At 34.5% G+C, this 23,587-nt stretch overlaps 1 protein-coding gene across 6 annotated transcripts in view; it reads right to left on the bottom strand.

Annotated features, from left to right (window-relative positions):
• Window positions 1-14,046: 14,046 nt before the first annotated feature.
• Window positions 14,047-23,587, bottom strand: part of PIBF1 (progesterone immunomodulatory binding factor 1) — a 341,226-nt gene continuing 331,685 nt past the window's right edge. For 2 of the 6 annotated variants that reach the window (XM_077158418.1, XM_077158420.1), the window contains exons 14-15: window positions 23,300-23,473; window positions 14,049-15,214 (exon numbers count right to left, since the gene is read on the bottom strand). In XM_077158418.1, the coding sequence (XP_077014533.1) occupies window positions 15,161-15,214; window positions 23,300-23,473 (228 nt within the window). In that variant the 3' untranslated portion in view covers window positions 14,049-15,160. Of the gene's footprint in view, window positions 15,215-23,299; window positions 23,474-23,587 lie in introns of all 6 variants that reach the window. The other 4 variants (XM_077158421.1, XM_077158415.1, XM_077158414.1 and 1 more) reach the window with 4 other exon arrangements.

Here is a 23,587-nt window from a genome sequence, read left to right as displayed (position 1 = left end):
ATAAGGTTACACAGACAAATTATTTAAGTTTGAAAATAAACCACAGCCCATGCTGGGAAACTATTTTATAGACACTTTTGCAACGCCAGTGAATATGTCATTCATTTTTTCCTCATTTTTTCAATCTCATAAATATTAGATGATTAGTCATTGAATGTGTAGCATAGTAAGTTAAAAGAATGTAGCTTTAGGGATTGAGTAGTTGAAAAGTCAGTAAATTACTTTATAAAAATAATTTAAACATTTGGTGATATTCAAATCACCCTGAAGAGTTGAATGGTTTCCACATACTGTGATATCCCACCAGACAATGGTTTCCTTCATGAGCTTCATTCATTAATGAGGCTCATTTCTACTGACAAATATTACTTGATCAATAGCCCTTGCATTTGCCACAAGAAATGACCCTTCAAGGTTAATGTGTAACTGATTATTCTTCTTCCTCTATAGTAGTCTACATTTTACAGTATAGAAATACACCATGTAAACTCAGCGTCTGAAAGACTGAAACATGACAAAAGCTAATAATATACTTTGATAGTACTATGTTTGAATTGTACAGTGGTTATGATACATTAGCATTGTGCTCATTCCTTGTTTCTGTTCTTGCTGAACACAAACTTTTGCCCCAATATTTAGATATTTAGAAAATCCGAGGATATCCTTTTTACAAGTTTATAAAGAAAAAACCGAAACTCTAATGGTGGCAACAGATTACATCTGTAGAAGAGAACTTCGTCCATTCTAATGAAAGCAAATTACCCTAAAATCTTTGTTGTGGAAAATTAAAAGTAACAACATCTTTATGCTATAAAGTAAAATTGCCTGTAATCTAATTTCCTAGTGTGAGATGCAGTTTATTTTCAAACGTAAATAACTTGCCCGTTTAATAATTTGCTTCTCCCTGTAACTACAGGAGAACTATTTAAAACAGCCAACGTTCAATTCTATTAATTGTCAAAATAATGCAAGGGAGTTTCATATTTCCTGTGTGATAGCTTTAATAGCTAAAATTATTATTTTTAAATTATTCATATATCTGAAGTCTCCATCTTTGAAGCATATGGAAATAAAATTTTGCCACCTTATTAAGTTGAAAATGGCTTGCGATCTGTTTTTCCTTGACCTTGTAGAGAAGGTTTTCGGCAACAAATGAATTAGCCAGGTGAGGGAAGTTCCGCTAGGATGGCTCCTAGGGAAGTATTTAGATTATCCTGGGAGGGAACAAAGCTAGCTACACTCTTTCCAGCTTCAAGTAAACATAATCATTGTTCTTCATTCCTGCTGGCTGGAATGAATGCAACGCTGCAAAGCTAATTGCTGTCATAATTAGAGGGGGGAAAAAACAACACGAAATGACTCGGAATGTGCTAATCCAGCATGGTTTAAATCTTCGAGATACCATTTTCCCTTATATACAGGTGAGGCTTGCGCTATTCATGGCTTTTAAATTATGAGTTTGAATGTTAATGTAATATTAAGTTTTTTTTTTCTCAATCTGGAAGGTAGAAGCAATTTAAACCTCAGAGATACCATTTTTTCCTGATATACAGGTGAGGTTTGTGCTCTTTATGGCTTTTAAATTATGAGTTTAAATGTTAACACAGTATTTTAAAAAAATTCTCAAATTGGAAGGTAACAGCAATTTTGTCACATTGGAAGGCAAACATGGTAAAAGTTTTTAATGGTGGTTGTTAGCATTCTAGACAGGTAAGTGGAAAAACCCATTTTTTGGATTTGCTACCATTTACAGTAAGAAATGCAATCACTTGTAAAGTTCCCCTTATTGCAGCAGGACTTCTTTCCCACATCATTTCATAAAATATGCAACTTTCAAACCATCTCTACATAAGGAGATTTCACTTTGCTTTTGAGAAATTCTTCCTCATATCTAACTAAATCACCCTGTCTGCAATTTAGCAATCCCATTCCCTCACATCTTCAGCGAAATCTAACATTCTATTTTACATGTGCTTCTGCTTTTAACAAAAGAATTAGGTCTCATACCACAAGATTAAAATAGGAGGACTTTCTAAAAAGTCTTTCCTTTCCTTGTCTTTCCAAGTCTTTCATTGGTTTCAAGTTTAAAAACAAAATTTAGGTATCAAGTTGTGGATTCCCTTTAGGGACTTCTAAATGTAAAGTCTGAGGAAACAGGCTTCTGAGCTGCCAGGATAATTAGCAGATTAGCAAGTACATTGCTTTGTAATTCACAAAAGTGAATTACCTTTTGTTAAATGCTTTATAGGAAAAATAAAACATTTTTAAGATTTAAATCTTATTCTTCAATAAAATAACTATTTTGACTGGTGTGAACATTAATGAAAACATTAAAAATTATAACATTTTGTTGCTTGGTCTAAAATAATCTTTCTACTATAATTAGATTTGAAGGAGAACTAGAAAAGACCTTCAATAAAATGCTGTCACAAATTCCCTCCAAAACTGCTTGCCTGTAATTAAGGTACATTTGCAGATCTGATATTCCTCAAAAGAAGCATTAACATTACAAAGACCAATTATTCATGGTCAAATGAAGGAGATTCAGATTCTCTGATCAAAACAGTAATCTTTTTTACAATTGTTATTTTTGAAGTAACTTCAAACAGAACAAACACACATTGGCTATGTAAACAGGTATAGCTGTGGGCTAATTTGCTGTTTCCAGGATCAGATTGTTTACCCACAAGACTCAAACTCAGTATGGTATACCCTGTTTTCCATTCCAAACCCCAAACTGCTGATGCTAAGAAATAATAACTTTTTAAAAGGGAAAACTTCCAGTATAGCTCTTGGCATTAAAATGTTGCAATGCAAAGGTCATCTTATATTTTGAACATAATCTTGCTATATTATAATGTTGCTTTTTTTGAAAATGTCAGCAAGTTTCTAAATGATCAAAGAAAAGGCAGAAAAATAAAGACATTAGTTAAGTGAAAGAGTACTGAATTTGGTTTGAGAAAATCTGAATTTGAATTTCATTTTGTGGCTATTCTCTAGCTCATTCCTTAATGATTCTGGATCTTTCCCTACAAATATAAAATGAGGAGAATAGCACATTCATGAACTAGATTGTTAAGAAATTCAAATGAGACATCAGGACAGGAGGAAGCTGTTTGTAAACTCTAAAGAACTATCCAAATATGATGTGCTTTGATTTAAATAAGAATATATGTTTTTAAACCTCACAGAACTCTGGATAAACATTCTTGGAGTCCCAAAGAGTAAAAGGAGGAAAAAAAATCATTAACACCGTATGTTTATGTGCTTAACTTTAACAATTTATACCAAATGTACTTCATGAAATGGTAGCTCTGAGGTTCAAGAAAGTTAAATGAGTTACTTTTTGAAAGGGTTTCTCAGAACCCTTTGAATCTCCAAAAGAATCACAATAGTATGAAATGTATGCCAAACATGTCATAGTAGAATTGCTTTATCCTGAGGCTGTTGGAGAGATTCGCGTTCCCCTGAAAACTCTTTGGGAATTGCTGTCTTCTGGTAATACAGCTGCAGAGCTCAAGTGTGTTGTACTTTGATGCTTAAGAAATATACATTTTACTCTATACTGTTTGGTATGAGTGAGGAGAATGTGAGCAGGCTGTCCTACAACAAACTACAGCGTAAAAGTGTTTATGAAACTTTTCCTCTTTGAGATGATATGTTAGCAGCTTCACCACGTATAATCTGAGTGACTTTAGGTACATTTTTTAATCTCCCCAAGCCTCAGTATTCACATCAGCAGAACAGTGAAAATATTTACTGCATGTGTTGTGGCAAAAATTAAATAAATGTAATAAGCAAGGTTAATAAATAGTAGATTAATTTTCTCATTCTTTTTTGGGGGGGGCGAGTGGTGGTGGCTGGTAATATCTAGGTGAAAAGATTGACGTTCCTAGGTTACATAGCAATGTAGTGAAATTGTGAGAAAAGGACCAGAATTTTGGAAGCTATTCACTTTGAGTTTGGATTCACCTCTAGAAATTCTAGAATAGATTATTAAAGAGATGATCTGTAAGGAGAAACATAATTGCCACTAGTGGCATATTATTTGCTTCAATAAGAACAAGTTGGGCTAACCTCAAATAGGCACTTTTCTTTCTTTTCTCTTTCTCTCTTTTTTTTTTTGATGGGTTTTTAGATTGGTAGCCAAGAGAGATGTGGAGGCATGTGAAAAAGTATCCTGAATTATTTTTGTGGACAAGACGTGATGTGAATCAGTCCACAAGCCAGTAAGATTAATTTATAGCTATTTGAAAATCTGTACCAAGAGTGACTGACTTCAACGGAGGAGGACAGGTTTACCATGTATTACAAAGTTCCCATGAACAACACTGTTACCTGTGATTTGAGGGAAGACATGGGAGGCACACAAGACCCAAACTGGGGGAAAGCTAATTAATGTTAGCTGGCAAAATCAGGAATCATAGAGATCCTGATAGGTTGAAAGGGTGCACAGAAACTAAAAATGATACTTAAAAGAGACAGAAAGCTTTTACTTATGTCTGAAAAATCCATTTTGGATGAATTTCCAGCTCTTTCATTTATAATGAACCCTTTGACTTAACTTCTGAATCTGTTTCTTCATCTCAAAAATGTGGATCATAACTACCTCACAGAGTTGGGAGAATGAAACAAGGTGAAGGGCTCACTCTAGGAGGCGCCCAGGGCTGTGTGTGTGACTTATCTGGTCGGGCAGCTCATTAAATACTAGTAGTGGCGGTAGTAAGAACAGTAAAAAAAAAAGTTGGAGGTTTTAATTGACTATATGTTCAAGAATAGTGAATAGTCTGATGCTGTTGCCACCTATCTAGGTGAAGCAAACGCAGTTCTCTGACTCTTTGGAGACACAAGAAAACCAGAATGCATTTATGCAAGGGCAGCAGAAGGGGATAGTGAAAAACTGAGAATCCAGATACTATGAAAAGCAAATAATTGTGGGCCAGGCTCTGGGTAAATCATTTCCTTCCATCCTCTCACTAATCTATTAGGTAGTTATAATTATCACAATTATAAAGAAGAGGAACTAAGGTCAGAGAGGATAAGTGGTGACATAGCTTGTCAGAAGTGTTACTGGAATATGACACTGGAAATATGAAGACTTTTATTCACCATTTCTCCAAGAGACAAAGTAATGCCAATGGATAGGATTAAAGAAATATTTAATCGAGGGACAGTCTATGAAATAACTGGCGTGTACTCTTCAAAACTATTAGTCATAAAAGAGAAGGAAAGATTGAGGAACTATTCCAGATTAAAGGATATTTAAGAGACATGACAACTGAAAGTGGGATATGCAGGGGTTTTCTTCTGCATAAAGGACATTATTGGGACAATAGGTGAAATATGAAAGAAGTCCGTAGATTAGATAATAGCATTGTAGCAATATTAGCCTGATTTTAATCATTGTACTGTGCTTATGTAAGAGAATGTCCTTGTTCTTAGGAAACACACATTGAAATATTTAGCAGTTAAAGGGAAATCAAGTCTTGCAGAGTCCTGTCAAATGGTTCAGAAAAGAAAAAAGAGGCAGAGAAAAGAATAAAGCAAATGTGGTAAAATGCTATTTAGAAAATCTAGGTAAAGGATTAAGAAGAACATTTGTATTATCATTGCAATTTTTCCGTATATCTGAAATAATGTCAAAATAAAAAATTTTTTAATGAAAAATATTAAAATGAGAAAGAGAAAGAGAAAGGTGATGAGAAAGAGAAAATGTGGAGGGAAATATTCTGCAGACAGTTGGCAATGTGGGTTTGGGTGTAGACAAGACTCCAAGGCTAGAGGGCTACAGAGGAAGACTTGAAAGTCATATATGAGAATGAGATTGATTGATTTTTCATTCCTTTCATCCATAGGCTCAGAAATAAGATGGTTTTCATACTTAGAACTTGTTTTATACAATTGTTTTATTAGAGTTTACTGATACCTTTTTTTTCCCAAAGCTATGAGGACTTAAATCTGGTCAAATAAATCAGTCTTCAGAGTCTCTCGGGAGGAGCAAGTTCTGCACATTTGAATGGGGACCAGAAAGAAGAAGGAAGAGGAAGGAAAAAAAGGTATACAGATTTCATTAAAAACAAAACAAAACTGTTTACTATTGTAAGGATGTGAGGGGCTCAATGGCATCATTTTTCCCAGGCAGGGTACAAACCAATAAGGAAGAAAAAGGGGCTAAATCAAGACTTAAAATATTACCTTTCTTGTTTGAAATATAATTATCAAAGTAATTTAAAAAGCACAAATGTGTGACGTATGAGTACATGAGGTGCCTTATTAATGCACTAAATAAGATCTAGCAGTCAGACTAATAATGACCATATTTTGAAACAGTGGAGAATATAAGCAAAGTTTTTAAGGTATCTGCAACCACTGTAACATCTGTGGGTTCTGGTGGTGATATTAGAGGTACTACTAAAACTGCTATAGTTTGCTTATATTCATGATTGAATAAAACACTAAACTAAGCACAAAAAAAGTTTTAAAATATCACATTTTCTTATGAATAAATGCTACCTAGGGGGACAGTTTAGTGGGAAGGCCAAATGGGTCTCATCCCACCTCCCTCCCACCCCGTTCTAGCAGACTTACCACAAGACAATGATTAAGGCTTAGAGCAAGAAGAGCCGGAAGCTACCCCAGTAATACGTGGGTTCTGTTGTAAAACAAAATGGAAAGGAAAAGGAAGAACCATTCAGCACAATTCCTTTAAAGAAACACACCAATCAGATAGTCAGGAGGTGGGAGGAGGCAGGAATATTTAGAGAAAATTCCTCTGCATGGAGAAGAGGGGGGGAAGGAAGGTGTGAGAGTTACTGCTGTTATTATTACTGCCACTACTAGGTGGAGGGAGGCGGCGTGTTTATTTCCCTCTGCTCCTTCCAGTGCTCAAAGGAGGGCAAAGAGAACATGGTATTCCTGGCTGAATATTGAGGAATTCTGAGGAATGACTATTTTAGGGAGAAGAGCATTTAAACAGGACCTGTGATAGAGTCAGAAAGTATTGAGAGAAAAAGTTCAATAATAAGAGGCAGAGCAGGTGGAATTTGGGAAAAGTTTTCATTTAGTAGTTGGGGCAGAAATCAGACTGTAAGGGTTAAATAAGAGTGGAGGAGGTTCTCCTTCATGGGGTTTCTCTTCATTTATCTTTTCCTCAACTGTTGATGTTCTTTAGAATTTTGTCTTGGGTGCTCTGCATTTCTCATCCCACACACTCTTCCTGGGTCATGTCATCTCCGTATGGTTCTCAAAATAAGGTGAAGAGTGCAAGTGTAATGGGTCTTGGAATGGAGACCCACCTCTTTTTTCAGATCACAGAAATCAAACAAACAAAAACATATTAAGGGGTGGTGCAACGATGGCTCAGTGGTAGAATTTTCACCTGCCATGCCAGAGACCTGGGTTCGAATCCCGAAGCCTGCCCTCCCCAAAAATATAGATATTAGGTGCGGAGATGTTCTGGTGTCCAGGAATAAGAAGATAGAAATTGACCTTGCTTTTCTAGGTAACATGGGAGAAAAGGACAATTACCAAGTTTTAATAACTAAAATTTGGTTGCAATAAAAATTCAATCTGAAAAAAAAATCAGATAGTAAACGCAATTTTCTTTCCTTCCTTTCTTTCTTACTACCTTCAAAACAGTGTTCCAGCATAACAGCATTTTGGGGGTGGTGGGGTGGGGTATTGAGGGGGTAAGAGGATATTCTTTGAGGCAGCTTTTTAAAAGAAACATTTTAATCTTTTCATAAGTCAGTAACTCAATAAATCTGAGGAAAGTGTCTCCTTGCCTAAAAAAGTTGGCAATCACAATCTAATGTGAAAACAAACGTTACGGTAGCAACTAACTCAAAATGAGCATGATATGGACAAGAGAGTAAGTTTATTTTGACAATGTATTTAATTCATTTTATACACTTTAAAAGTGTACCAAAATAGGTATTTACTCAGAGGACTTAAGGGCAAAGACACAAACGGACATTTGCACACCAATGTTTATAGCAGCATTATTTACAATTGCAAAGAGATGGAAACAGCCAAAATGTCCATCAACAGACGAGTGGCTAAACAAACTGTGGTATATACATACGATGGAATATTATGCAGCTTTAAGACAGAATAAACTTATGAAGCATGTAATAACATGGATGGACCTAGAGAACATTATGCTGAGTGAGTCTAGCCAAAAACTAAAGGACAAATACTGTATGGTCCCACTGATGTGAACCGACACTCGAGAATAAACTTGGAATATGTCATTGGTAACAGAGTCCAGCAGGAGTTAGAAACAGGGTAAGATAATGGGTAATTGGAGCTGAAGGGATACAGACTGTGCAACAAGGACTAGATACAAAAACTAAAAAATGGACAGCACAATAATACCTAATTGTAATGTAATTATGTTAAAACACTGAATGAAGCTGCATCTGAGCTATAGTTTTTTTTTTGTTTGTGTCTTTTGTTTTTTTTTCTTTTTCCTTTTCTTTTTTATTATTATTATTTTTATTTTTTTCTCTATATTAACATTCTATATCTTTTTCTGTTGTTTTGCTAGTTCTTTTCCTAAATCAATGCAAATGTACTAAGAAATGATGATCATACATCTATGTGATGATGTTAAGAATTACTGATTGCATATGTAGAATGGAATGATTTCTAAATGTTGTGTTAATTTTTTTTTCTTTAATTAAAAAAAAAAAAAGTGTACCAAAAATTTCTGTCTTGTATTCAAGCTATGTGGTGGTTTAACTGAGAGTAATTTTCATCAGAACAAGTGAAATATTTACAATTGACTAAAAAAATGGGATTCTTGGAGAAATGACTGATTCCATCTCTGCGGCAGAAAAGGTACAAGCTGATCCTGAAACAGCATGGTGTGAAATAAAGCAAAACAGCTATCAAAAAGCTATTAAAACAGTACTGAATTATATATTGGAAATTGTAAACTGTATATATGTTATTACAACAAAAATTTGAAAATGAAACAAAACATGGGACTATACAACACAATGAAATTAATTGTAAACAATGTTTACAACAGTTATATATAATAAGCTCTGTAAATTATGTAACAATAGTTAATAGCACAATTATAAAAATGTCCTTTCACAAATTATGACAAATGTACTACAACAATGCAATGGTATTAATAATAGGGTGGTATATGGGGAGTCTGTATTTTATGGATGATCTTTCTGTACACCTACAGCTTCGCTAATAAAAAAAGTGAAAAAAAAAAGCCATTAAAAAGCCATTGAGGGTGGGCCATGGTGGCTCAGAAGGCAGAGTTCTAGCCTGCCATGTCAGAGACCCAGGTTCGATTCCTGGTGCCTGTCTATGCAAAAAAAGAAAAAAAAAGTCATTTAAATGAGCTTGAAAGGGTTCCCACTGGTCAAAGAAAGGACAATTAGAATATCAAAAGCAATAATGACTGCGCCTAATTGAAACACACTGAATACATGAATATTTTTCTTTCTCATGAAATATTTTTAAAAAGCTTTTATTCTAAATGTAGAAGAAGGTCAGATTCATTTTTCTAGATTATAGTGTATATATATATATATTTAATTAAAAAAATTTATTGACAAATCTTCACACACATACAGTCCATACATGGTGTATAATCAATGGCTCACAATATTATCACGTAGTTGTGTAGTTCATCACCATGATCATTTTTAGAACATTTGCATCACTCCAGAAAAAGAATTAAAAGAAAAAAAAACTCATCATCCCATACCTCTTACCCCTCCCTCTCCTTGACCACTATTATTTCCATCTACCCAATTTATTTTACCCCTTATCTCCCCTATTATTTATTTATTTTTTATCCATATTCTTTTTACTCATCTGTCCATACCCTGGATAAAAGAAGCATTAGATACAAGGTTTTCACAATTACACAGTCACATTGTGAAAGTTATATCATTATACAATCGTCTTCAATTATCAAGGCTACTGGAACACAACTCTACAATTTTAAGTACTTCCCTCCAACCACTCCAATACACCATAAACTAAAGAGGGATATCTATATGATGCATAATAGCCTCCAGCATAACCTCTTGACTCAGTTTAAAATCTCTCAGCCACTGAACCTTTGACTCATTTCTCTCTTCTCCCTTTTGGTCAAGAAGGCTTTCTCATCCCATGAAGCCAGGTTATGGCTCATCCTGGGATTTCTGTCCAATCTTGCCAGGGAGATTTACACCCTGGGAGTTATGTCCCACATAGCAGAGAGGGCAATGAGTTCACTTGCCTACTTGGCTTAGAGAGAAGGGCCACATCTGAGCAACCAAAGGTTCTCTGGGGGTGACTCTAAGGCAAAATTTTAAGTAGGCTTAGCCTATCCTTTTCAGGAATAAGTTTCTATAGGGGCGAATCCCAAGATCGAGGGCTTGGCCTATTTATTTGGTCATCCCCACTGCTTATGAGAATATCAGAAATTTTCCAAAAGGGAAGTTGAATATTTCCTCCTTCCTTCCCAGTCACCCAAGGGGACTTTGCAAATACTTCTTTATTCACTGCCTAAATTACTCTGGGATATATTGCAGCATCAGACAAACCAATACAAACCAACAAAATCCCAAGCCCTGTGAATGCATGAATATTTTAAAGCTTCAGTTCATATCTTGTGTTTTTGTTGTGTGTGGTGTATATGTGTGTATAGGAGTGAGGGACACCAGCAGGGTGAGTCTAGTTCATTACCCTACTTTAAAACTTACCTAGAAACATGGAAGGTCTTGAAATAATAAAATCTCTTGAAATGTAGCTACCTTGAAGTAGCTTCCAGGCTGCAGAACAAGGAAAAAGTCAGCCTGCTGGACTTCCTGAGTTGAGGAAACTGAAAGGCTAAGAATTCACAGGATAGAGTACCAGAGAAGAGAGAATTATACAAGAGAGTAAACCTCAGAAATTTGCAGAAAGATCCTCTCAAATATTCAGCAGAGTACAGATGGGCATATGAGACTAAGGAAATTACTCAAGGTTGGGGATTAGAACGAACAGAACATGGTACTCATCCAGGCTGGGAAGAATGCCTGCTCCCACCAGTCAGACAGGAAAACCTCACAATCCACAGGGCATTAGATAGACTGCTCCTCAGAGGTGGAGAAAAACTATCTGTAGACATAATGCTGCTTTAGTATTCCCTAACATATCATTTTTTTAAAACTTTTTTTTTATTGTTAAATATAACACATATACAAAGAAAAGAAAGAAAAAGCAATGATTTTCAAAGTACACTTCAACAAGGAGATACAGAACAGATCTGAGAGTTTGTTATGGGTTACCATTCCACTGTTTTAGATTTTTCCCCTAAAAAATCTTAAAAGCAAAAGCCAAAAGGATCAAACTGGCTCCAAGTAATATAGCCATGTAACTATATCCGAGAATAAATTTCAAGACTATTTCTGTGTTCTATACTCAAAAAAGTAAACATCACAATGTCTGGAATCCAATTAAAGATTATCAAGCTATTAAAGAATCATGCGCCCTTCACCCATGTCAAACAAACTCTATTTCTCAATACCTGTTTCATTTATTTTCTGCTCTACTTTATCCTAGAATATTTTACAGCGAACTCTAGATTTAATACCATTTCTTTTCTAAACATAAGATAATGCATCTTGAAAAAAAAATAAGGACATTTCCTTACACACCCACAATGTCATTACCACACATAACAAAATTAACAACACTGAACATCATCTGCTAACTAATCCAGAGAGGCCAGTGGATGAACTGTTGTAAGTTGAACTATGTCCCTAGCAAAGGGTTGTAGCAATATTGAAAAATTAGAATAGATTCCATGACACTAAAAACCTATCTTCAATTTTTAAGACATTAAAAAAAATTACATCATTGTATTTCATCTATGTCCAAATTCATCTGAAAAATATTTACACCTATACACCTAAGTTCAGGGCCCAGTGATAAAAGTTGAAGACCAGGAAAAAAAAAAAAAAAAAAAAAAAAGAGAAGTACAAGCAACAATTCTTGTCTTCAAGGAAATGGATACATAAGCAATTATAATAAAATGTGGTAAGCAGTATTAAAGAGATATAGAGTACAGAGTACATAATACAGAGTATTATGAAAGAACAGAAGAGGGGGTAGTTAACCCAACCTAAAGACTTCCTGGAAGGAGTGGCATTTGAATTAGACATTTGAAATGGCTCCCAAAAAAGTTGTCATGTCAAAATCTAACCCTGAGATTTATTATTTTTTTTTAACTTTTTTTATTGTATAATATAACATACATACAAAGTAAAGAAAGAAAAAAGCAATAGTTTTCAAAGCACTCTTCAACAAGATGTTACAGGACAGATCCCAGAGTTTGTCATGGGCTATCATACCATTATCTCAGATTTTTCCTTCTAGCTGCTCCAAAACATATGAGGCTAGTAGGAATAAATATTTTTTTTATCATCACAATAGATTTTTTCTTTTTTTTTTGTGAAAAATAACATATATATATATATATAAAAGCAATAAATTTCAAAGTGCAGCACAATAATTAGTTGTAAAACAGATTTCAGAGTTTGGTATGGGGCTAAAATTTCACAATTTTGGTTTTTATTTCCAGCTGCTCCAAGATACTGGAGAGCCAAAAGAAATATCAATCAAATGATTCAGCAATTATATTCATTTGTTAAAACCTATCTTCTCTGTATAAATCCACCACCACCTTTGATTATTCTATCCCACTCTTATTTGGGCTATGGCCATTCTAACATTTTCACGTTGGAAGGGGCTGTCAATAATATGGGGTAGGGAGATGGAACTATTGATGCTTTGAAGAGGCTGGGTCCTCTAGGTTTCACCCTGAGATTTTTTTTTTTAACTTTAAAATTTTTTTAAAACATAAACATACAAGAACATTCTTACTGTATGATCATTCCATGCTTGGTATATAATCAATAAGTCACAATATCATCACACAGTTGTATATTCATCACCATGATCATTTCTTAGAACATTTGCATCAATTCAGAAAAAGAAAAAAGAAAAAAAGTCATACAAACCATACCCCTTACCCCTCCTTTTCATTGACTGCTCCTATTTCCATCTACCCAATATATTTTAGCCTTTGTTTCCCCTATTTTTTTTCTATACCACTCCCTTTCATTGATCACTAGCATTTCAGTCTCTGAGATTTATTAATAGTGGTTATGAGAAATTATAGGAAGGACAATTTTTTTTAATAAAGAGTAGCTCTTATGGAGATATATGAAAGAAAGAAAGGACAAAAAGAGTAGGGATTAGATAGAGAGAGGAAGACAATTTCTTACATTGGATTTTCTATTTCGTGAATAAGCTAAATTTTCTTACTCATGTATGTTTTTCTTTTTTGGGTATATGGTCTGCGAATCGAACCCTGGCCTCCTGCATGGAAGGCGGGCATGCTAATCACTGAACTACCTGCGCACCCCTAACTTACGTGTTTTTGTTCCCACTATTACTTTAACCTGGATGATCAATCAGTACTAATTTATATTAAAATATGTATGTTATAAATTAGGTTGATTGAACTAAATTGTAAGATGCTTTGAGTCTAATAACAAGAATTGAAAATAAAATAGATGTTTTCTTCTAGTATTTTAGAGGGAAATATTAAAACTATGATTGCCCATTAGGTTTAGTTTAGTTTATTTTTTTGGCAAGGGCAGCATCGGGAATCAAACCCGGGTCTCTGGCATGGCAGGAAGCAAACTCAGGTCAGTTTAGTTTTAATGAACTATAACACCATTTGGATTTTAAAATGTATGTCTGAGAAGAGCCATTTTCATAAACCTTTGTCTCAGAAAGTTATATATTAGAAGGTGTATCCGAATAACAAAAAGGGGGGATGATTTTTAGGTCATTAACAAATTTACAAGCATGTATTTCTTTCTTTTTTGGCATGGGCTGGTTGTATTTCTTTTCTTTTTTTTTGGCATGGGCAGGCACCAGGAATCAAACCCACGTCTCTGACATGGCAGGCAAGAATTCTACCACTGAGCTACTGTCGCACCACCCTGTAAGCATGTATTTTTTCAGCAAAGGCTTTTTCTGATTTCTCACACTCAATAGCACAGCACTGTGCCTTTCAAAGAACACACCATAGAGATAGTTTTCTTTTTTTCATATCTAGAAGGATAATCATGATCTGTATATCAGTGTTCTTCACTGGCAGGGGTGTATGTGTGCGGGTGTATTGTTTTTGCCACCCCAGTGGACATGGGACATTTTAGGTGTCACAACTGTTAGGGGGTGGGGTTGGGATATTACTGGCATCTAGTGGTGGAGGCCAGGATGCTGCTAAATATCCTTCAATACACAGGACTCCTGCCCCTCCTCCTCTAACAAAGAATTATCTGGCCACAAATGTCAATAGTGCCAAGGTTGAGAAAACATGATATATATTTCTCCCCTCCCTCCTTTTTCACCTTTCTTTCTTATAAATTATAGTTTTTAAATGAGAGAGGGAGCATATTTTGTGACAAGAACAAAAGAAAATCCTTTTGATTTTTTTTCCCCCCTCAATAACCAGAAATTTGTTCCAACTGCATCTGGACCAGCCCTATTTAGACCAATATAACAATAGACTTTTCATCAAATTTTTCTTTGACCTATAGAACAAAATTTTCACCAAATTTTATTGGTTAATGATAATATAAAATACAAGAGAAAACACAACCCAAAGAAATAATCAGAAATCCATATTCATTTACATGGCATGTGACCACCATTATTAGTCATTTGAAATGCCTTCTAGCAGACTTCACAAATGATTCTTAATTTTTTTTATTGTAATGTGTCTTGGTGTTTATTTCATGACATCTGAAACTTGGAATGTATATAGTCTAGAAAATATATAGCTAATCAAATATTTATAATCCACATACTTTAAAACACATTGAACAATTATGAAAGCTACAAACTCTAAATCATAGAGTATGTGATATTTATTCTGTATCAAATAGATAAAACTAATATAAAGTATAGTATCTTTTACATTTTATACATTCTGATTATTATGCTGATAACTGTTAATTTAACATTTAGTTAAAATAAACCTTAAATTATTTATTTAAAAAATGCCAAGTACATGATTAAGATAAACTTTTTTCTTTAGGGAAATAACTTCCAGAGTAATAATGATATTGCAAATACATCCAAAACATTAGGTCTTCTTCATCTTCAATTTCTTAGACCACTCAGGTGCTTCTTTTTTGGTCTGTTAAAAAAAAAATTGAAAACTTACAAGGAGGATAAAAGAGGTAATTCAGAGAGCTAAATACCTAAATACACTGAGGTTTTAAATGCTAAAACAGCTGTAAATTATTCCTTTAATTAATTCCAAAGGGCTTTTAAGGACAAAAGTTTTGTCTTGTGACAGAAATAATCTTCCACTTAGTATATATGTAGGAAAAAACATACACTTGTGTGTTTTGGCACAAACCCTGCAGTTAACATTCTACAGAGGTCAGTATTTTATGAACTGATTCTATTTTCAAAGAGAATTATAAAAGTCAAGGACACACCTTCTTTTTAATTGTCTTACCTATTTAGATATGGATTTTCATTCACTCAATAGATATTTATTTAAAAAATTACTCTGCCCGGATTATTATGTTTTAGATCTTCTGAATTGCTAAGCACTTACCAGAGTATGTCTTGCTGTTCAATCACTTCACCTTGAAAAGAGCTAGGCTGTACAGGGTAGTGAAAAAAAAGCATGGAGGAGTACCATTTCCGAATAAAGCACTAAGAACTCCTTATATGAGGAATCAAAGCATCCTATTTTATGCAATAGAGTATAGCAAATTAAATATGTAGTTTATTCGTTTTCCATTTTTATTTGCTTTAAACTATGAAGGACTGGCATTTCTAAATGTATTTACATATATGTACATAGGCATATAGATAGGAATGGTAGTTTATCCCTTTATCTTTTTTGTACATTTTTTAGTATGTCAATGCCAATTCTCAAAATGTTGGAAATGATCAGCTCCTCTTGACCTTATCCATGGCATTGGCTCGCTTCAATTACCACCTAAAAAAGCTCGTGGGCTGTCCTCCCCGCCCACAATCCCAATTTATAAACTATACCTTTAATTTGAGCTAGACGCACTACGCCAGTTTGAAAGGACTATGTGCCCTGGGAAAGCCATGTTTTAATCCTGACCCATTTTGTGGAGACAGCTGTTTCTTTCCCTATTCAGCACTGTAGGTTGCAAGGTTGATTAGATTATCTTCAGGCGATGTGACACACCCAACTGTGAGTATTAATCTTTGATTAGAGGGAGATATGATTCCACCCATTCCAGGTAGGGCTTGATTAGTTTATTGGAATCTTTTAAAGGAGGAGACATTTTGGAGATCTACTAGAGCCATGAGAACCATGAGAGCCCATGCCACAAGCCAGAGAACTTTGGAGAGGAAGAAGAAAAACGCCCTTGGGGAGATTCATGAAACAAGCCTGGAGTGAAAGCTAGCAGACATCTCCATGTGCCTTCCCAGTTGAGAAAGAAACTCTGAACTTCATTGGCCTTTCTTGAGTGATGGTAACCTCTTCTTTGTGGCTTATTTTGGACATTTCTAAAGACCTTAGAAATTTGGTTTAATTTGGACCTTTTACTACTTTAGAATTGTAAACTTGCAATTTAATAAACTCCCCCTTTTAAAAGCCTTTCAGTTTCTGGTATATTGCATGCCAGCAGGTAGCAAAGGAGAACAAGCACTTTCACACGAATGGTCTTCACAGGCAAGAGAAGTCTACCATGTCAAAATGAACTCCCCCAAGCCTCCATAATCTCTGCTTTGGTGAACAGTACCACTATTTACTCAGTCACCTAAACCACAAATATTAGATTCTCTTCATCATGGTTCTTCCTTCCTTCACCCACTATCCATTAAAATGGACCCCGGATTCTATTGAAATATCTTTTTTTTTTTTTAACTCCTCACCCTGTTCCTATCTAGACCCCAATGGCTTACCTTAGGAACTCATCCTTCCTGTCTTGGTTCTTGCAAGAGCTTCCTAATTCTGATTTGGCTCTCTCTTCTACCTTGTTGAAGTCATCCTCCACAATCCTGCCAAGCTTATCTTTCTAAATACAAATTTGCATTAAAACACTTCAGTTCTTCAGACTCTCTTTAAGAAAAAGTTCAAAGTCCTTGATGTTAAGAGTGAGAGGCTTCCATGTCAGCATAAGGAAGTCACTAGAAAAGGCTTGGTTCTATCTACCAGGATAATTCAAAGGTGGCTGAGGCTGCTAACCAAATCCAAAACAAATCAAAATGCAAGTTTATTAGTTGGTGATGAGAAACATAAATTTCATTTGGCCAGGAATGCCCGTCAGTAAAACCGACACACTTAAAAAAAAAAAAAAGAAAAGACTGTCACAGGTAAGAAAAGCCAAAATAAAATTGGGGGATTGCCTGATTCTCATATAATCAGATTGAGAGGTTTGGGTGATTGGAAAAGGTTAATCAGCTAAATATCTAAAGCTCTCACTATTCCCAGTCATAAAAGAATGTTCAAACAGCAGGTTCTAATTTATGGGTTATGAAATCGTTTAGTGGGTAAAGGCCAGAACTGAGTCAAAAAATTAAATAGACTAGAATAGAAAAAATCAGAGTGCCTGCTATAATAAGAGTAAATTGTGTTTTGAGAAACTGTGTGATTATCATTGGGTCACAACGTAAAAATGGCTTTCTAACTGTGGATTCTTGGGTAGGGATGGCAGGGGGAAGAAAGCAACTTCTATAGGCCAAGCAATGGATTCTCGGGGTTATAGGAAAGGGTACAGAATTTGTTTTGTGTATTTGCATTTTCTCAACCAAGTGATATTTAAGTTTTATTACTACTATGCATATATGGGGAGAACGTAAATCAATATATTTTTTTAAATATGAAAAAAAAGTCTGGGCAGGCAACAGTGGCTTAGTGGCAGAGTTCTTGCCTGCCATGCCAGAAACCCAGGTTCGATTCCCGGTGCCTGCGCAAAAAAAAAAAAAGAGTCAGTCTTGGGTATTTCAGTGGTAGAATTCCCGCTTGCCATGTGGGAGATCTGGGTGATTCTAATCAGCATCCCAATTACTGAGAGGAAATGTTAATAACAAAGAAATCATGGAAACAGTGTATTTTACTGTATGAAGTCAAATTCACTGATGTGCTCAATCCTTGTATTGGTGAACTTGTGTCCTCGGTGATATTATTGTCAGAAATTCAGGTTACATTAGGATAGGATATGCATTAGTGATTCTTTGTCTAAATCAGAATCTAATCTAGTCAGTACCAAAATTTAAATATGTTCCAAGTAGATAATCGTGATTGTGGAAAGTTGATTTCCAACTCTCATTAAATGTATATTATTATTTTTTTCTGGATATTTTAATCAATAAAATGATTACAATATCTGTCCATTAGTGACAGCCCTGACTTCCAGACATTGAGAGTTTCTAAGCCTTTACCAATTTCTGATTAGTACTGAGCAACCAGCATAAGATAGATCTGGAATTGGCAAGTGAGGGTTTATGGTCTGTTTTTGCATGGACCGTCTCCTGAGGAATAGTTTTGGCATTTTAAAAGAGAGGTTTAAACAAAACAAACAAAAAGAATATGCAATGGAGACTGTATGTGGCTCAAAGAGCCCAAAATATTACTATCTTGCTCTTTACAGAGAAACTTTGCTGACTCCTGATAGATGATAGTTAAAAACATGGGTACAATAAAATAATTCAGATACACAATTAATTTTTATTTTAGTAATTCCATTTTTTAGCTATTTAAATAGTAGTGTTCTGTTTATGCTTTAATTTTGGTGTTGGTGTGCTGGTTTAGGTTAACCATATCTGTAACTTTATAAAGAAACAGTTGCAGCCCCAAAGTAAACCGAATTCTCTATTCAGCAAAAAGCTTAGAAAGCTGTGGTAGAAGGAAATGACAGGATTAACTAGAAATCTACCCAAAGTAATTTACTAAAATGTAATTTTGGAGACACATAGCTGATAAGATAGGTACTTTGCATCATCTAGAGGTAGACAACTAAACCATATGTACAATGTGCGGATATATAATACATTGAGAATGTATGTTAAAACAAGAAAGAACGATGTGTGCAAAATGCAGACATAGTGAGCCTGGTAGATGTTCTGGGAATCTAGGAAATAAAACTAGAGATGAAGAATCTATTAATGTTTTACCAGTATCATTTCTGTAAGTAAAAGAAAGACTATGGATAGTAGATACCATTATTTTGTTTTGTGAGTATTTATAGGTAGTACCCAATTTAGGGGAATTTAGGATAGTTGATCCAGTTCACTATCTACATCGTATTAGAGACCCTGTGAGACCAATCAACCATCTTTGCCCTACTAAGGAATTCCTTAGCCAGGAAGAGGTTGCAATTGGTATTCCTGACACTAGAAACTGAAAAAATTATTATTTTCTAAATAGTATAGGTAACCACATATCTTGAGTTCTGATCATACTTGGGTGAGCTGAACTAAATTCAACGTTAAAAAGTGAGAACAGAGCGTCTACACAAATATGCCAAGAAAGTGGTATAGAAATGATGAGCTATTGATCCCCTGAGTCCCCAGGGCCACTGACAGGGCCTGGGGTGACTAGAGCCCATTCAGTCTACCAGCAAAGTTCATTTACGCTAGTGTGCATACTAATATAATTTTCTATATATATTATTATGTGAAAAGAGTTGGAAGGCACATGACCCTGTGGCAATGCTACCTCACTGTGGCAGCTTGTCACTTGTCTTACCATAGCCAACTGTATTTGTTATAATATTTATTTCAAATAACTGCTAAATTCCATTTTTGATGAAAATTATAAAATTTCCCTATGAATAAAAATGAGATAAACTATTTTTTTAATAATCTATCTATTTTTATTTCTTATTTGTCCTAGAGAAAGTGTTAATGGGTGGTGAAATGACAAAAGTCTGGCATAAGAATGTAGTAAGAAAGGAAGGCAGCCTAGATACAGAAAATACACATTAGCTATCCTATTCTAGAATAAGGAAAATGAACACATGTTGGTTAGAAAATACTTCAATATTTCTTTTCTTTTCAATTGGAATTTCTAACTCTCCATCCTCATCTTTATCTGTCAAAATGCTAGGCATTCTTCAAGGACAAGTTGAAATACTTCTTTTCTCACAAGGCTTTCCCGGAGCCCAGCAATATCATAGTATCTATTCTTTCTTTGAATTTCAATGGCAGTTTATATTTTCCTTAAAGTAGTCACCCCATTTATTCTTATACTATTATTAGTTCTCTATTTATCCTTGATTATAGAGAACTGCTTTTAAAGCTCTGTATCTTAACAATCAGATAGTCTATAAGGTCTATCAAACATTAGACATTACCTTGGCATATAGTCAATACACACTTATTGAATTGAATGGTACTTATGTTAACATCTTTTCTCCTTCCAGTGGACCACGTGTAGTCTTCTAAATCTCTTCTAGAGAATAACATGGTTCAGATAACCACTTATACATAAATTTATGTAAGCTTAATTCACTCTTCCAAAATATACTACCCAATGATAACAAATATCAGCCCCAATCTGAATCCTATCATAAACTCACTGTAGTATAAATACTTCACTCACTATATTCCGATGCCACACGTTATTATGTTTCCTACTTAAAGTGTACAGTTCTTTCTTATTTCACAATCAGTTTGGAGAAAAAACTAAAGGGGTTGCTGGCATCTGTATTTTTGAGAAGGAACTGAGAAATCAGTGACAACAATGTGAATCCTGAGTATAAATGGTATTTTGGAATAAGATGGCAGCAAAAACTAGTGAAAGATAATCCAGACTGCTCTGGAAAGAAAAAGGCGAATTGCTCCAAAGAGTAGATTAGAAAAGCTCCATGTTTCTTCTAGGAAGGAGATAAGTGAGGCCAGGAAAAAAAAAAAGGGGGGGCTAGCAAAGCTAAAAGTCACCTTGAAAAAGAAAGTAAATAAGTGGGAATAAACTGGGTGTTTCTGAATGAAAGAGACTGAAGAAGTGTTGTTTGCCACAGAAGTGGCACTAAGTATAGTCTTGAGAAGGAACTGCTGCTTTTGCTCTCCCTGTGATTTCGTTTAATAGTAAATTTCCCTACTCAGTTTAGAGCTCTAACAGCTAAGAGGGTAACTACATTGGGGAGGCAAATAACTGCTATTGTTTTCTCTTCAAATAGCAAATATTTGAATCTCGGCTTTGTTCATGTGCTGTGTGAGGCAATGGAGTACAGCCTCAGTCTTTAAAACATTTACATTCTGTGATTCAGTCAGGTCTTTTTTTGGTGTATTAAATTCCTGAGCAACAGAGTCTGCTGCAGCTGTGATTTCAAGAGCTAGAGCTGTTTTCTACAAAATGTACCTATTGAAGTGGTCTTCATATCTGAATATTACCTGCCCATTGCAAAACATTTGCATAATATAAAAGCAGATAAAATAAAACATCTCAAATTCTTATTTCTTCTCCTTCCCTACATCACAGCTTTATCCCTACCCCATTAGCTAGTAACATTTATGTGTGGTTTTCCTCATTTTCAATGCATATGTAAACATGCATGCATGCATTCCTCCTTGAATTTAATACCAGGGAAAAATACCAAATAACACAGCAAATAATTTCAGCTAAAGGATCTGAATGTTAAAAATGTTATTTTCATTTCTGCTATAAAACCATAAGATTATGAAATAAATATATCTTTTTTGTATGTTCATATTCTTTAATTTTGAAAATTAGAGAAAAGTTCAAAAAATAAAAATTATTCATTACCTTATCAGCTATTAGTGCTACCATTTTGGTGTATATTTTTCCTGTGTGTGTGTGTATCTTCTTTTTTTGTATGTATATATCTTTTTTTGTATGTATCTTTTAATATTTACCATTGATCCATCTTTTTATGTGTACCTATGTTTTTTTAATTTTTAAATTTGTTTTAAACATAACATACAAATGAACATTCTTACCATATGCTCATTCCATTCTTGGTATATAATCAATAACTCACAACATCATCACATAGTTGTATATTCATCATGATCATTTCTTAGAACAAAATGAATATATCTTATTTTCAAATATTTGAATCATAAATTCCTTACTAATAAGATCAGATCACAGAAAATATATGAATGTTATAGAAAACTGAAAATAGTGTTACTTAAAACAATAACTGTAAAAAAATGAAGCCTTAAAAGACTTATATAGCATGCTAGTATAAAAGAAGTCCAAATCTCATTTCATATAAATTCCCTCCTCATTTTACAGATATGAACAGGCTTACGGTATTTAAATGACTTGTCCTGTTACCCAGTTGGTTAAATTATTAATTTTCCATTAGCATGTAGCCTTGAATTCACTGGATTACAGTATTACCCGTTGGTTTTCATTAGGACATAGCTGAGTTCATACCTCCTTTGAAATTTTTCCCTTATTACAACAGAAACAAAGTTCGTGGTAGAAAAAAATAGAAAATACAGAGACGCAAAAAGGAGAAAAAATGTCCACCAATCAATACTCTGTATTTTCAATACTCAAAAATCTTACTGTTAACTCATGTACTAGTTATAGCCAGGATTTCAAGAAATCAGAATAAGGTTACCAAGCTAAAGTCAGAAATGTAGGAGGGTCAGAGTCAGAAGGAGTGGTTCATTGTTGAAACAGAGTAGGGACAGAAAAATAGAACACAGAATGCTGATAGGCTTTAAGTATTTGGCACTATTTGTGGTTTTCATCGAATTCTACTTTCATATTGTCTATGTATTCAATCAGCTTTCTTCCTATAATTATAATATAATAGCCATATCATGGCATCTACCATAACCTAAGCCCACTTTCTAAGGAAAACTTCCCTAGCCATATTCCTTTTCCATAAAAAGTCGTAGGCAGCTGTATTTGCTACAGGTGACCCCTGCTCACTAGCCACAGTTGCCAGGGATGGGAGGAGTTAGGGGAGTGTTGGGGGGGTGGAGGGTACACCTGACTCAAGGCAGCTATCAACAGGCTGACTGATTGTGTTAAGAAGCCTTGAAGCATTCCTTCATAATAAGCTGTGCCAATTAGATTCTTGCTCTTGAAAATACAAGAATTAGGTTACAAGGGAGTAGATGTAGAAAGGTTGCAAAAAAAATTCAGAAAATGGATTAATACAGATGTTCTTATAAGGCCCCCTTATAAACTATTAAAATTAGCTTGGATCCAACATAAATGAAAGGAAAGAAATGTAAGAGTAAAATATATTTAGTGATATCAGAGCTATGACAATTTTAAGTTATTTTTTATTGTACTTACAAAAAGCGTTGGTTTAGGTATAAATACATTGTCTTCATGTTCTCTAGGCACATTCAAAGTCTTCGATTTCTGATTTTCTATCACAGTTTTTGATTCTCTTTTAGTGAGAGGTAAGTTGTCTGCATAATGCTTACTACGCATATTAATGAGGATCTGTTTCATAGCTGCCAATTCCTGTTGATATATGAAAAGAGAAGAAAATTCCAAGCAAGCAAGTTAATAATTCTTGATATTAAAACATTTACATTTATTCTTAGTAGAAGGAATATTTAAAGCAATTACACTAAA

This window comes from Tamandua tetradactyla, chromosome 4 (assembly GCF_023851605.1).
Source record: "Tamandua tetradactyla isolate mTamTet1 chromosome 4, mTamTet1.pri, whole genome shotgun sequence".
NCBI lineage: Eukaryota > Metazoa > Chordata > Mammalia > Pilosa > Myrmecophagidae > Tamandua > Tamandua tetradactyla.
Note: the sequence above shows the minus strand (reverse complement) of the source record. Positions and strands in the feature narration are given on the sequence as shown.